The sequence below is a fragment of the Alligator mississippiensis genome, chromosome 2, assembly GCF_030867095.1.
Source record: "Alligator mississippiensis isolate rAllMis1 chromosome 2, rAllMis1, whole genome shotgun sequence".
NCBI lineage: Eukaryota > Metazoa > Chordata > Crocodylia > Alligatoridae > Alligator > Alligator mississippiensis.
Genome location: NC_081825.1, coordinates 146502823 through 146519161, shown reverse-complemented (window position 1 = coordinate 146519161; position 16339 = coordinate 146502823). Strand labels below are relative to the sequence as shown.

The following is a 16339-nucleotide window of genomic DNA, read 5'->3' as shown; positions in this document are numbered from 1 at the left end:
CCAGGGCAGAGCATGGGACAGAGCTGAGAGTGGCTCGTCCAGGGGTGCGGGGAGGAGGTGGTGGCTCTTGCTGCTATGCGCACCCTGGGTGGGCTGCCACTGTGCTGGCTGGGGCTGGGGACAGCACCAAGCTCTTTCTGGCGGGGGGCTGGGCTGCATTCAGGAGCAGCAGTGGCACTGCTGGGACAAGGGTTGGGGGGGCTGCAGCCACCCCAAAACTGGCATAGCCCCCTCATGGCCCCCCTCCCAGTACCACCACTGCCCACCCCAAGCACAGCCTGGTTCAACCTCTCACTGGGAAGAACCTGGCACTGCCCCAGCCCTCACCCCAGGCACAGATCTGGGGGCACATGCCCCCCACGCCTTCCCGGGGTAAATGTAGTGGCAGGAGTTGCACCCCCTGGGATGAGCCATTTGTGGCTCCATCCCACGCCCCACCTTGGCTGTGCAGTGCCAGCCCCACTCCCTCCCTCATCGTTGGGGCCTCGACCTGCCGTTCCCCCCCCCGGCCTCTTCCCTCACAACAGACTTTCCAAGCAGACCTGGCTGCTCTCTATGCTACCAGGCTGTTCTCCTGGCCGCCTGTGTTCTGCGCTGCAGTTGAGCGCATGCACGTGGCATTTATCGGCCACATCAGCCAAAAAAAAGGCCAGTTGCCAATACCGTCAATTTTCCTTTTATCAGTGCCAATCCAATATGGGACCAGTGTATTGGTGCACCTCTAGTAATGATTTAGTACGTGGATGCTCAACAACTGGCTGCTGGAGCCATGAGAGCTGGCCCATGGGACTAGCCATGGATAGGAAATTTGGCAGTGGGGAAGGTACACAGGAATTTAGTGGGGAAGGTGGCAATTAGTACTGCCTTCCTCCCCCACTACCAAATTTCCAAGCATTGTGGTCAGATCAGGCCCAGACTGGGCTTGTTGCCAGGTGGTCAGATTGCACCCAGGCAGGGCTGTAGAAGGGACTAGCACCTCCCCTCTGGTTTGTGGGGCAGAAAGCACCACTGGTGTATATGTATAGTGCATTTGAGGAAATATACAGCTGCCTTTTATGCATGAGCTGTGTAAAGAAGAGACTTTCCCAGGATAGTTTTTGCTCAATAATGGAGAAGAGTACATGGTTTCCTCCTTAAATGTGATCTGTTTTCTCTGTCTAGTTTCAAAGTTGTTTTTTTTTAGGTTTGCTGCTGTTGCCTGAGTACAGCTGAAGGAGTACAGAGGCAAGGTTTGTTTTATGAGGGAGGTTTCTATGTCAAGACAGTAACAGTTCTGTGGAAAGGATGCTAGAATGATTTTTTTTCAGACAATTCCAGGCTTGGTGCCTCCCACAGCTATAACTGTATGTGACCTCTGTTTTCTCCAGTGGTGCTGTTGATATTGCTCATATCGCTACTGTGAACTGAAATGGCCTCATTGCTATCTCTGGTCTGAAGGTCTCTGGGTGAGTGGTGTTCTGACCCAAAATAATGTAAAAACTGCCTAAAATAAAATCTAAATGTTTGTAGTCAGCATTTTCTTGGGGACACCACAGAACATTATTTGGGAGCAACTTTCTCTAGATTTCTTTCCACGTGGCAATACAAAATCCTAACTTGCATTTCCAAATGCTTGTCTTGTTGTGGATTTTCTTCTCTGTGGGTCTGGTTTCCTGTTACATGGCTTTAGTCTCCAGTCAGACACAAGTTTTGTATCATTGTCACTTATTCAAGTCAGTGCAATAGTGGTATAAGTCTGGTGTCACTGGGTGCATCTACATGTGTGGTTTACTGTGGAGTTGACTAATTAGCTCCACAGTAAAGTGTCACAGTCTACATGTGTACTGGTATTAGGGTGCAGTGAACTAATCAACTTCACTGTAGTATAGTACTGTTGGGGACAGTGCTATCCTATGGCAGAGTACTTTTAATGTGCCAAAATGCATGTGTAGATGCTAACCAAGTCTGTTAATTGCACCTGGAGCCCGGGGCTGGCCCCTTCCTGTCCCCTTGGCAGCCTGGGGTTGGTTCACCCTGGCACTACTTGCTGCAGTCCTAGGTGCACACATGAATGCTGTACCTGGGAACAGTTAATTCTAGTGCAAACTGCTGTGGAGTTTATCACATGGCCTGTAGATGCACCCACCGAGTAGAAAAATGACAGGCTTGATCTAAATCACTAGTAAATGTTGGAGCTAAATTTTGGTTGGAGTACTGTCTAGGTCAGGTGTCAACAACCTTATCTCTATCTAGGTAGCTAGCTAGCTATCAATACAGATATATCTGATACCTCTAAAGACTACCTTGAGAAGTTCAGTTATCAGACTGAGAGCAAAATTGTCCCTAGTTATAATAACTAACCAAGACCTCTTTGGTATCCAGCTTGTAGTCACCAGTGACCATCATAGTTTAATACATCCTATAGCTCAATTTTGGAGGTTAGGTTTTGATTTTTTTCAAAAATTGAATAGGGAGAGCAAAAGGTTGATTTATTGCATATTCTCCAACCCTTTTTATAAAACCTTCAAGTGGATCTGAGCTGCCTCAGTTGTTTGAAATACCCCCTCTGTAATCCAGCTTTATTTCGGAAGACTGGATCAAGCTTCACAGGTATAGAGAGCATGTTTTAGTGTTGGGGGGTGGTGGAAATGAGCTAGTTTTTGTCTGTAGCAGAATGCTGATCTTCTCCCCTGGGTGTCTTGTGTTTAGAATTTTAAAAAAAAGAACATGTCTTGATATTTAAAGTACTCTCACATGTTAAATTGTTCTCTGTGTGAACATAGAAGCAATTTCAAAGGTCTGTCCTGCTTGAAGACCAGGCTTTTTTTTTTTTTTAAGATATGTACCTTATTAAAATGAAGTGTAAGTTTGGCGACTCTTTTCTTCAGGTTGTTTGGACTGGTTCTTTAAAGTGACACTATGGACACCTAAATCTGTGCTTAGGGGAAAAAGATGGGGAGTTAGCAGGAAGGAACTAGAAAGTTATGGCCGAGTCACCTGCTTAATTGTATGGACAGTACCCTCAAGATTGCTGTGGATTTAGCAACAATGTGCTTGAAGTTTCTGAACTCTGAAGTTATTCCAGAATTGTCTCTCTTGTTCATTTTTTCAGATTGCTAAGAAGACCCGAACCCCAACATCTGGCCCAGTGATCACCAAGCTGATCTTTGCAAAGCCAATTAATAGCAAAGCAGTTACAGGACAGACCACTCAAGTGTCACCAGTCATTGCAGGTTGTACTACTTTTAGACTTGTTTTGCTGTACTCTTTCTCAAAGGCTGTGGAGAGTGAGGAAGATGCAGAATAAAAATCTGTCTGGTCTCTGATTGAATGTGTGTAGCTTTTGATACCACCCAAAGCATAAAATATTTCAGAATATCCAAAGTTTAATAGAATATGCATAGATTGACATTTGACTGCTTAATGTTAAAAGGAGAAGGAAATGTGCAGCTGGGATATACTATAGTTCAGTCATTTAAACTGCTGCTTGCTTCATCTTTAGTTGGATGTTTGAAAATAGCTAATAAAAACTAAACCAGTCAGATGTGGACAAATCAGCATTACTTTTTATGCAAAATTCCTGTGTCCGAGATTCAAGCAGTTTGAAATTGTTGCAAACAGTCATGTAAATAAGAACCAGTGAACTGCAACTTTATTAACAATGTTGGGTTTTTTTGCTTAAAGCAGTGGGGACAACCTTTTTGGCAGGTGTGCCACAAATTAGCCCTATACCCTCCTTGAGTGACAGTCCTGTACCCTTCTTTGCCTGACCAGCTGCTACTGCTTTCTTCTCCCTGCCCTGTGCTCCTTGTGCCACATACCACGCACAAAAGCTGCCCATGTTGCTTGTGGCAGTTTGGGCACCCCAGCTGTAAGTCTGGAATGAATTCTTTGAGTCTGGGGGAGCCAGTCGTGTCAGCACAGAGTTGGAGCTGGTTTTTAGTAAGTGTGTTGGGCCACACTTTTATTTTTGAATCCTGTGCTATAATAGCAGTCCCAACAATACAATCATCTGGACACCTAATCATACATCTAATTTCAGAAAATAAGTTAAAAAGTAGCTATGGTGCTGAGTCTTCTGGCTAATAGTTATGGTTGTTCAGTTCATCTTCAATTATTTTTCACAAAATACTTTTTCTTTTCCCTACTACTAAATGAAGTTATACAAAGCAAGGCAATAGACTAAACTTGCTGTGCAAAAACTTATAGCAAATGTGCAAAGTAAACAAACTAGAAAAAGCAACCCCCTCTACCACCCCATCTCTTCCACTTAACATACAGACGTTCAACAATTGTCTGGTAAAATATTTCAAATAAGAGTGTGACTTTTGAAAGTTTACTGTACCCTTTTCATGCAATTGTACAAATATGTTGTGTGCAGAGGTGCTCACAAGTAGGTGGCCATGCTGAAAGAGCCACTGAAGCCTACACTCTTGCGAAGACTAAGCAAGATGGTGACTGTATTTGTCTTTAAAAAAAACAAATCCATCTGTACAAAGATTGCTGTTGACTTTTTACTTAATGAAAGCTTTGTATAATGAGAATTGCAGCCATTGTGGCAGTAGTGTAACTAGGGCAGGGCGATGGGGGCAAGTGCCCTGGGTGCCCACAAGGGTGGGAAATGCAAAGAAAACAGCTTTTGCTATAGCTGTGATGGCAGCAGCATTGGAACCGGAAGCTGCTGCCCCTGTAGCACAGGTGCCCTGCCTTGTTACATTGCTGCCTTGTGGTGCTGCCTGTTCCCTGCACCTACCCCTGTTTCTCAGGGTAAGTTGCATTCCTTTGTCTTTAGAAGATTTCCTTGCTTTCCTGAAAGAAAGTAGCTTTTACTTTTCTTTCCCCTCTGTCCTCACTCACAATTCCCCATCTAAAATTTGGCTGTATACTTTTCTACATGGAAATCAAACTGTTTCATACAACTTCTAATTCAGCTTTCTTTAAAAACAAAATAAACCCTGCAACCTTATTCCATTTCCATTAACAATGCATGAAATATTGGAAATTAGGAAAGATCTGAATGATAAGAAAAACAGTATGTATAATAGCATATCATTAATATTTCTGTGAAGCTTGTCCCCTAAACTGATGGAACATCTCACATCAGAACACAGAATTGAAACTGACACACAATTCAGTTAAAAAAAATAAAAAATCCTATTTTAACTTTTTTTCTTTTAAACCAATATGCTAGAGAATCAAGACTACTTTTCTCCAGTCCCTGCAAGAGAAGTATCACTGGTAGGTTCAACTGCTTCTCTGAAAAAAGAAAAATATTTTTAAAGATGCATCTACCCACTTTGCCAGCTCTGAGAGTTTCTGATTGTCAGCTTACAGGGAAAGTGTGACACATGGCTTTTGCTTACTATCTAATATTTTTTAAAGTTGAGTGGGACTGTATTAACTTTTACTTCAATTTCATGATGTATGAAGTAAATTTAAGTGGCCAACCTTCCACTTAAGAAGGGAGAATGGGAGGAGGTACTTAGGGAAAGGACAGAGGAGGGAAAAGCTGCTGTCTTTAGAAAAACATACTGGAAACATTATGGAAGGTAATATTCTTATGCTTTATTTGTAAGAATATATATTAATTTGAGGGTGGCTGGCAACATTGTTGTTTTGTTACTGACATGGCATATGTTAGAGAACATGTTGATAGAATCAGGTTTGTAATGTACTTACAGGGGAGAGGAATTTTCTGCTAGGGTAGTGCCATTTCTGGGGGACTGCAGCACTCTGACCTACCTGTCTTCTTACTGCTTAATATTTTTGTTATTGTTTTCTCTTTTTTTTTATTTTCAACCCTGGCTTATGTAACAAATTACATTTCTTTTATTTGGTGCCTTTGTGCAACAAGTACATTGCTGTAGTTTGGGGAGTGGTATGTTGTTCCAATTGGAGTTCCCTTTGACATTAAGTTTGTGTAGTGGTGCTTTGTTGACATCTCGGTGTCTCCAGTGAATCTTAACCAGGGTGCCTTGAGATCCTTTCAAGGGTACTGCAAAGTGTCATACAATGTTAGCACTGTTAGGTGTGCACACACAATCCACAAGATCAATCCATAGATTTCCAATAGGAATTCATGGTGTTAAAAACACTCTGACTTGCTGGGGTCTTCCTGAGTTCTTTGCAACAGAATTGCTGTAGTATTTTTCTGAAGTCAAAAAAGTGAAAAATAAGAGCTGGCACTTTGAGGGATACCTGGAGTCTATCAAGGGTGCACTGAATCTGAGAAGGTTAAGAACCAGTGGTCTGTTTTCTGACCCAATGGCCAGTACTCCCTTTTATTTCTTTTAGCCTTATACTTCTTTGTACTCTCACCATTTCCCCCTCCCCATTAAGTCCTGATCCAGCTCCCACAGAAATTAGTTGACATTGTTTTTCATGACTTCACTGAATGTTAGATCAGGACCCAGAAGCCATAAATTGCCCTGGGTGATCTTCCATTGGTTGTTTGATTAGCCTTGGCTCCCCGTTCCCATAGAATTCAGGTAACGGTTGTGGAAGAAGGGAAATTTGGGCTGATGAGCTGCAGCTTGCATTGTGTGGCCCTGTATACATGACCTGTTTCTATGGGCTGCTGCAGGAGCACAGTGAAGAGAGGCAGATCATTCCTGAAGAGCTACCTGCCACTTCATCTACAAGCACAGAACCATCTGTCATGGAGGGAGGTTCATGTTGATCTGGAGGGATGCATTTCTTTAGCCACCTCAGTCCTTCTCTGCTCCATGTATTCCTAGAACTAGTTTGTGTCCCTCTGGGAAACAACAGTTGCAGTTTTGCTCTAGAGCCTGCTAGAGCAAGATTTTTTGTGGAGCTATAAAACATGACCTGAGGAGGAATGTCCTGCATTCAAAAGTTTGTCTAACTCTATCCCAACTACATAGTTCACACAGTAAAAGATATCACCCTAGGAAATCCTTACCTCATTTATAAAAAGTAATATAACATGACAGAGGCTGGCAAAGTGTAGGCCTAATTGTATCCCTTGCATGTGACTAAAAATGGTATCATAAGTTGGGTTAAAATGTGTAGAAACTGCACATCAAGAAGCTCTCTTTCATTTGGGAAAAAATTAAGACACAAGTCCTTTATGGGAACAATGGTAGTCTCCATCCAAAAACCAAAGCGATGGCAAATGTGGTTGGATGGGCTTCACAGTATGTTCTTCTTAGGACAGGGGATGTATGAGAGAGATGTCATGTGAAAAATATCCCAGAAAGAAAGAGGTGCACCCCCTCCCAATCTGGTAAGGAGGTGTGTGGGACTGGTAAATACAGCCTTGAGAAAAAGCCGAGAGAGAGATAGAAAGGAATTTGGAGCTATGACCAAAGGAACTATCTCTTGCTGTTTTGATTCCTGATGTTTGGAGAAACTGGACTCTGTATATTATTTATAAATAAATAGAATCCTATGAAAGATGCTGCCAAGTTCTTCACCTACCTAAAGCAACTGCAGAACTCCAAATTTTGGCTAACTACTTGGGTCCAAAAGGAGTAATATTGGTTTTGGCTGTTGCTAAGAAGCTGGTAAAAGTACAGAAGTATTGCATAATTAATGTGAGCATTGTGGAGGGAAGGGGAGCAGTTGTATCCCTAACTGGAAAATTCTCTACCTAGCATGAAGTTAGCTCCAGACAAGTCTTCTGCTCCCATCCTGTCTGTCCTGTGTTCTCTTCTGTGGCATCAGGGTGTAGTCAGACTTTAACTTGCTGGTGTTAATCTTTAAAGGAAGTGATTCTGTGAACCCTCCCTGTTCTCAAATACAAATGAGATGGTGATGCCAGTTGATGTTTAAGCTTGATTACACTGGCTGCTTTGGAAAGAACAGTTTGTGTATTCAAGTTGCACCTGTGTATGGCATGTTTTACAGCAACATTACTCACTTATTTACAAATACCAACATATGAGAAATCAAACCTAAAGGAATAAAATTGCAGCTTGATTATACAGATAAACCTGCAAAGTAGTTCTCTAATTCCTCTAAGAAATTCCATTATTTATTTTTAAAAACAGTATCCCCAGAAAAGATCCCTTATTGTGCTGATCACTTTTCTAAATGTGCTCCGATTCCTAAAGAACTGAAAAGGCTCTTCTGGATGCTTGTATATCAGGCATTGAGGCTGTTGGTAGTAAGTCAGTTGCCAAAACTAGGTTTGTTTGGGGGTTTTTTTGCATAGGGTACTGTGATGTTGGAGTAGAACAGAGAAGACTAGAACTTAGTTCTAGGAGTAAGGCATATTTAGTGAAGTCTATTTAAAATACCAGCGTAAATTTGCCTTTTCACAAGAGATATAGACGTGACATTTATTTGGAAAACAATCCAAAGCAATGCTTTTTCCTTCTAAAGTTGCATTTCCTTGCCTATTAAACATGACCTGCATAACATTGGTGTTGCACCACTGATATCAAGGGAAATATCCTTTTGAGGTGGGGCCAAGAGACTGCTAGCACCCAGGATTTCTAAATAACCTTTTGCTTGAAAGGCTGTTATAAAGAAACAGAAGATTAATTAAATTGTTAATGTCTATTATCTTCAGGTAGGGTTCTTTCACAGACTGCTCCAGGAACACCACCAAAGACAATAACAATTTCTGAGAGCGGAGTTATTGGGTCATCTTTAAGTTCAGCAACACAACAGACACCAAATAAGATAGCTATCTCTCCATTGAAGTCCCCCAATAAGGTAAGGTCCTGAGTGTAGCTCCCCCCTTTCATCTTGTTCTGTGTTTGGTTCTTGAAGTTCCTATTTTGTAAGTTGTTTTTTCCTTGTTCTCATCCAACTCTTCAAGGGCCTGTTGCCACAAAGTGCTGCTAATCTGTTACAGTTCTTGGCAGTTACTTTAAAGCTAAATATAACCTAATTGGTTCTGTTGTGTTTTGTTTTTAAAAATGTGCATTATTCTAACCTCTGATTTTTCTTTCCTGACACTTCTTGTGTTTATTAGCTTTGTCAGGTCCCTCACAAGTAAGCTATATGATCTAGAATAGATAACATTTTCTTCCAGACCTGCTGTCATGAGTTGTCAAAAGGCTGTTTCATTTTCAAGAATAGATCTTGGTGACTCCACAAAAATAAAAATAACCCCACCCCTCAAAAATCTCTAAGGTTGGATGTGCTACTCTGAAAGCTGACATATAGCCCTACCATAGTGTAGTTAATTCAAATCTGGTATAGAATGACCTTCAGGAAAATTGGTGTAGGTATTAATCTGCCTGTGGCTTATTCAGGAGTAACTGGTTTCTCAAGGGAAACCAGCTACCTGCCCCTCCCCCAATCTGGTAGCAAGGTGTGGTACTATATTTTCTCTCATATAACTTGTATCTTTTCCCCCAAACTATCTGGGGAAAATTGGGTGTGCATTATACACAAAATTTGGTGTTGATGTGGTAATTGCTGTGGGAGCTACAACAGTTAAGTGCCATCACTCCCACTACTGTCTCCAAATTTCTGGACCCATGGAGAGCCACCCTTCCCAACTATGTGCCCGGATCAGGCTGGTGTGGCCTGTTGGATCTGGCACACTGAATCTGGGACTGCACTCTGGCTGCAGAGCCATGTGCCAGGTCAGACCCTGCTGAGTGGCCCCAGAACTTGTGTGCAGTCAGGCCCTGCCGCACAGAAGACCCCAGGCCTTGGGTGCTTGCCTGTACTCCAGAGTAAGAACTTCTTTCCTTCTTGGGGCCTTCTAAAACTAAGGGTGTGTGTTTATATCTGGGGGTTTGTTATATGTGAAAATATGGTAATAGTACCTACTGTGGACAGCTATAACTAGATAGCTATTCATCCAGACAGATTTCACATCCAGATGGATTTCAAAAAATATTTTTTGTCCTGATCTTATGTTTTTTTGAGTAGTGTATGTAGAGGCCATAGTAGCTCAAAATAATAGCTCATTCTGACATGATGAGTATCCACCTGTGGGCAGCTGCGTGGGTGGAAGGCAGCTGAGAGCTAGAGCCCCGTGCACTGAAGCAGGTGCCACCCAGCTGCAGCCCCCCCACCCCCTCAGCTGGGCATCTGCTGCCTGGCTCACATCCCCACAGCTTCCCTGCACTGTCTGCCTAGAGTGGTGCAGCAGGGGCAGGAAAAGGAGGAGCTTCTGGAGACGGGGGTGGAGGAGCCGAACAGTACCCAGGAGGTAGCTGCACCAAGAACAGCCCCACCAGGAAGCTGTGCATGCTGGCTGGGGCCAGGACAGGCAGAAGCACAGCAAGGGCTGCCCTGGGCAGGAGCAGACAGGGCTAAGCCCCATTCAGAGTGCCATGGGCCAGATCTGACCCACGGGCTGTATTTTGCCTAGCCCTGGTCTAAATGTGTATTGTTCCAGGTGCTCAGGCTTAATCTCAGGGGGAAAAAAACAAGTTCTGAGAGGAATATACAGTGAAAATAGTTGTAAAATCAATGGCTTTATAAACCTTATTGAATGTGTATGAATGATGGGTACTCTTGCCTCAGTATGAAGGCAAAGATGGACCCAGCTGATGAGTACATCTTTGTTCCCAGTTCTTTTTCCCTTTTCCTTCCTTAACAATTTGTTAAGCCTTATCTACACTAGCTTTTTTCTTTAACATCTCTCCTATTTCCAAAGTGTCGGTCCTATCTCTGTGCTTCTGCAGTTAACAGCTCTCAGTGGAGAGGCAGGTAGAATGGTGGTAGAAGACTGTAAATAAAAAGCCCAAAGTCTCCAGGGAAGGTGTCATTCTTGAGCCTTGTTGATTTTTAAAGGGGTTTGGTATAATCCCAGACATTTTTTCTTAGACGTTTTTATAACAGTGACTTCTGATGAGAGGTGACATTTTTGTAACATCTACCTCATGATTCTTCAATCAGTTCAGTAATGTTTTCTTTTATACAGTTTGGATAAATCGCCTGTGGTTATTTCTCCTATATTCCTTGCAGTTCGTTTCCTGTCCTAGCCTCCCCTTTCCTCTTCCATGTAGCGCACAATAATGACCTCTCAGCCTGCATTGGTATCTCAGGGTCCCCTATTCCCAGGTACTTGAGGCTGGAACAAAAGTACCTTTTTGAAATGCTAATTAACTTCCTTTCAAATCTTTGTGCTTGCTGTAAGGTTAAATGGAAAACAGCTCTTTAAAGAGGCACTGGTTCTATTTTTTTCCATGATGTCTTTCACCCTGTGTCTAGTACGAATTGTTGATTGATTAAACAGTCTGTCATAACTATTGAAACCTTTGCATATGCATAGACAGTATTTACAATGATTTTTTTTCACAAACTCTTTTTTAAATCCAATCCAAAAGGTAGAAATTAAGGCATATTTGACGCTTCCTAAGAGAAGTTATAAAAGACCCATTCCTTGAGTCATCCAGTCTAATGTATGTTATTCCAAGACCATTTAACATCGTGAAACAGTCCTTCGCTGGCTTGGATGCCTTTTCCATCTTTTCTTTCCGTTTTATCTGGATCCTGCAGAAATTAAATAAAAACCACTACGTCTCTGAAACTTCTACCCCATATATCTCTAGTGATTGCAAACACAAGCACACTATAGTAGCTATTAGTGTTTTGACACTTTCTAAGTGCATCAATTACATGAATAATTTGCATATGAAAACAGCCAGTTTATGGAACACTTGTATGAAGGACCAGTGCACAGAGAAATTAAATAACTGTTCCTTGCTCTGAGGTGTGTGTTATACCAGGCTCCATTATTTGAAATGAGCAGTTTTGCTATTTTCTTCAGTAGAATCAGGATGGGAGACTTGGTACAGATAAAGAGTACTGAGGGAAGGGGTAGGGAGAAAAACTTATACACCATAAAGTTAGGGGGGCTGCATGTGCCACAGGGTGGACTTCTTGTTGACTCCTCCTTTGTATACCCTATGTTTTTAGACTTAAGTAGCCATGGGAGTGAGGGACATTGTTGGAGAGAGGATAGGGAAGAGAGATCTGTAGAGAGGTGTCTTGTGTGTCTCTCATGCTCTGTTTCGGATTCATGCCACTGAAGGCAGTGATGTAAGAATGAGAAGTTTTCCTTCATTGGCATTACTAAGGGATCAATGTAGCATTGCACAAATATGGGGGGATTGTTATTCTGTCTCAAGTGGTGTGTGTGTGTGTGTGTGTGTGAGTGTGTGTGTGTGTGTGGAGAGGATAAAATCTACATAAAATAAGCGATAGAAAATTACCAGTCAAAAGGTTCTTTCAATTATTTTGAGTATACTGCAGAAGAGACAGAAATGCACACAATGTAATGACTTCAGGGATCTCGTATATAAAAAAGAAAGCAGATGAAACAAAATAGTAGGATGTTGAGGGTTTGAAAAGTAACAGATTTACAACACAAGCAATTTAAATACTTTGTTCTCTCCAAAAATCTGTTAAGAAAATCTGGCCTCTCCGGCTTGCATACATATATCTAAAACTGAGTTTAGGAAATACCAATGAAATCCCTTTATTCTGAATCTGTTAACATTGTAAATCTGAAATCTGGGTGGATTTTTCCCCATTTTTCTGTTTGTGAGGAAAGAGAAAATGCATGGATGCTATGTATAAAGATGTTCACTAGAAAACGCAATTTGGAAATTTTGTCTTAGGCTACCATATAAAAGGTTTTCCAAGTAATATCCCTATTGCCTTTCTAAGCTGCCTTTTACTTTGCATGTACTGTGGCAATATCATTTGTTCTAATATGTGTTCATGTATGTGTCCACCTGCACTCAGGAGGTATTACAATTCTGTTGGATGGAGTTTTGGTAAACTTGGTATTCTTAATTAAGTTGGGAGAGGGACAGGATACATTGCAGCAAACTATGTGTTTGCTGGCAGTGCACTGATGGATCTCTAGTAGCATGAAATTGAAATTGTGTGCTGTGCAGTGATGATTTTTTTTGTTTTGTTTTTAATAATTTTTAACTAGCTTCTTCATTTTGTTCAGCAGCTAACAGTGGTGTCAGTGGCCTCTCAGCCTTCAAACTCCCCCCAGAAGGCTGTGGGTGTTCCCCTGAATGTAGCCTTAGGACAGCAGATCCTGACAGTGCAGCAGCCAACATCCTCTTCCCCTGGCAAGGCCTTAGTCAACCACACAACTGCTCAGGTATATAGTGACTTTCCTTATGCTCTATGGTTTTCTCTTCTATCATGTCCCAGCTTCTCTTTCCATTGACAGGGTAGCCAGATGCCACTTGTTAGCAAGCTGTCACTGTGTGCGTGTTAATGAGTTGTGCCAAACAACATAAGCATCACCCTGTGAAGAAGGCAATTTCACCCTCTAAAGATGAATGCTATTAACTCTGATTGCACTAAGGAGGCCAACCAAAAAAAAGTGTATCAAAACTAGGAAGTTGAATCGCCCATTAGCTGGAATAACAGAAGATAAAGCAATTAAACGTGCGAGACAGCTTCTGATCTTGTTTTGCCAGTAACTGTAGAAAGTCTGTTTTGGGGGGGGTTGACCTAACAAAATTTGCTTGTATAGGTTACTTTTTATCCTTTTAAATATAGTACATAATACCATTATTATGTTCAGAATTCAGGACTTTGATGCGTTGTGTGTACAGGTATGTGTAGGTCCTGTTTTCCATGGATCAGACCCTGATTTGTAGAGCCGTACCATTACTTGGCATGAAACTTTCTTCTGTCAAATGGTAGTGGTGTTCAAACATACAGATGTTTGGAAGAGGTTCATCCAATGAAGGTTAATCAAGGTTTTCAGGCTGCTGAATACAATATAGTAGCAGCAACAGCCTTAATTATGGGGGAATTTATGATTATTATTATTTTTCCCATCCAATCTTTCACATCGTGTGGTAAATGAAGGAGGAGTGTTGCATTAAAATATAGAGCAAGACCATGTAATCCCTCTGGGAAACAGACTTTTCATTCAAAACAGCCAATTGATTTGTTGCTTGTTTGATGTCAGGTCTGTTAATTTTTCTCTTTGTTTTTCTGTTGGTTTGGTTTTCTGTTTTGGCTATTAAGCTGCCCCTATTCCAGATCCCAACTGTGCAGCCACTTCATATGTGGAACAGTCTTTGAACATAATGGTATTTTTGTCCCCAGAGTGACTGTACAGTTGAGCCTATAGTAAGGATCAAGTCACTAGCCTTTGGCTTTGTATTGCAAGAGCCAGTAGCCTCAGTACCCAGCCCTTCTGCCACATATCACTCTTATAACTGAAGGTATTTGTTACTTTCATCATGATTGTACTATTTGAGCATTATCAGATAGGTGGTATTATCTGTTATGTATAGTTTTGTTTCGGTAAGGACTAGTAGAAAAGATCTCAGAGCATGGTTGAATAACTTGGAATTTCAAAATCAGATGACAGTCAATATGTCTAAATAGTAAAGACTGACAAATGAACAAAAGTGTGGATAGAGAGTTGAGGCGTCACTTTGCAGCAGCATTTATCTCAGTGTGCTGTGACAATACAACCATATGTTGTATTGTCTCTAAGAGCCTTGATCTTGAAGATCCTGTTAAATTAATGTAGGGGATTTCTGATTGCTTTAAAAAAAACAAAACAAAAAAAAGTGTTGGAATCTGACATTTGCTGAACTCACTCTTAACTTTCCTTGCTTTATCCAGCATCACATGTACCCCCCATTTGTAGGATAAGTTAATTTTTCACTCACAAGAGGAGTCCATGCTGAAAATGAGAAAAGCCATCCCTGATTCTTTCTGGTACACAAGAGAAGAGTGTTTTTCCAGACTGCTATGCCTATATTAGATGAGACTCCCTTGCAGATTATAGATGATGATGATGGATTTTCATATAGCAGCTATTTGCTTGATAGCCCGGAAAGCTTGAGTATAATACATGCTCACATACATAAAAGAGGCTTTATACTTCGGAATTTAGGGAATCGTGGAGTCTGGATCAGCTTGCCCATCCTGAAGTTTGGGAATTAGCTCTGGGACCTCTTGTGATAGAATACAAAACAGTGTCATATGACTCCGTTAGTTGGTCCCTTCTGTTAGTTGTTGTTCTTGCTGGGTTTTGGGGGGGTCCCCCTCCCTGTTTTTAAATATACTGTATTTACTGAGATTTTTTTATGCCTCACTTATCATGGGGGAGGAAAGCTCCTCATCTTACATTCCCATACAAAGAAACCTCATTGAATACATTGTCTATCATTAAACTGCTGCCAAAAGCAGCCTGTGCTTAATAATGAATTTGACTAAATGCTGGCAACACTGAGCATGGCCATAAAACATATGGCCCATATTGGGCAAACATACTGATGGGGAAACCCTTCTTAATTACTATTTATTTATTTACAAAATTTTGTTAAAAATGCACTTATCACCTTACACTTACAACGTTTTACATATTGAACGTCCGTGTGTGTGTGCGCGCATGTACATGTGTTGATTTTTGTCTCGGGCCAAATTAGCCAAATCAGTTCTGAATTCTGTTGACTGAGCTGAGCTCACTCATTCAAGTCTGTGGCACTACCACCAACAAATATCCTACCCTCCCAGACTCTTCAGCCTGGGGCTTCAGATGCTCCCAAGTCCATAGCAGGCATCCTACATGTAAGTCCCAAGCCCAGAGGCCTTGGGGTTCAGATGCCCCCTAGTCTGGCCTTCCTCTAGCCGAAAAGTCTTGAGCATCCTTGTTTCTTTTTTTTTCTTTCTTCCATTTCATGTTCCAGGTCAAATTAGCTAAATCAGTTCTGAAACCTATCGATTAAGCAGAATTCAATCATTCAGATTCAATCATGTAGTATTACCACCCTTGTTTTACCAAATGCAATCCATCTGAATAAGATGCATGGTAGTGCTCACTGAGCATAGTTCCCCTCAGCACTAATTCTTAAAAGTTATGGTGAGCCGCTACATAGACTGTTTCAACTTTCTTTTCAGTCCCACAGTTCAGCTGCACCTTACTTCCTTTCCCACTTCCAATGATTTCTGTTTCTTCACTAGCTTTAAATGTCTGGCAAACATCACCAGTCGGGGCCCCAAACAGTTCACCCCAGAATCTCTCTTTCACCCCTTCTAATTGTATATGAATAGTGTGGCCCCACCCTCCACAAGGTGAAGCCAGACCACATTGTTCTGCGCTTCTTCTGCATATAAATATTTGGAGGATCCCAGGACTCATGACAAGAACACCCAGTTCCAGTCATGAGTGAGGGGCTAACTAACACATGGATCCTTTGTGGGAGTATTTGGAGTGTACACACATACTGAGCAGTGCTGACCTGGTGTCACTATGGCTTGAAATGCTGTTGATTCTGCTGACCCTCTTCAGCCCAGTGAACTGTATACTAAATAATGAGCCTTTTTTGCTTTGGACTAATATCATACATAGTTTGTACTATCTATAAATGGGTATAAAATTGCTGCTTAGATGTGTGTTTATGGATTACTTATGCTAAAACTTGCAGCA

General features: G+C 41.6%; 1 protein-coding gene across 7 annotated transcripts in view; it reads left to right on the top strand.

Annotated features, from left to right (window-relative positions):
• Positions 1 to 16339, top strand: part of LIN54 (lin-54 DREAM MuvB core complex component) — a 72660-nt gene that overhangs the window by 33366 nt on the left and 22955 nt on the right. For 5 of the 7 annotated variants that reach the window (XM_059722236.1, XM_019483940.2, XM_059722235.1 and 2 more), the window contains 3 exons: positions 3092 to 3212; positions 8516 to 8661; positions 12878 to 13036. In XM_059722236.1, the coding sequence (XP_059578219.1) occupies positions 3092 to 3212; positions 8516 to 8661; positions 12878 to 13036 (426 nt within the window). The remainder of the gene's footprint in view (positions 1 to 3091; positions 3213 to 8515; positions 8662 to 12877; positions 13037 to 16339) is intronic. The other 2 variants (XM_014596329.3, XM_006271158.4) reach the window with 2 other exon arrangements.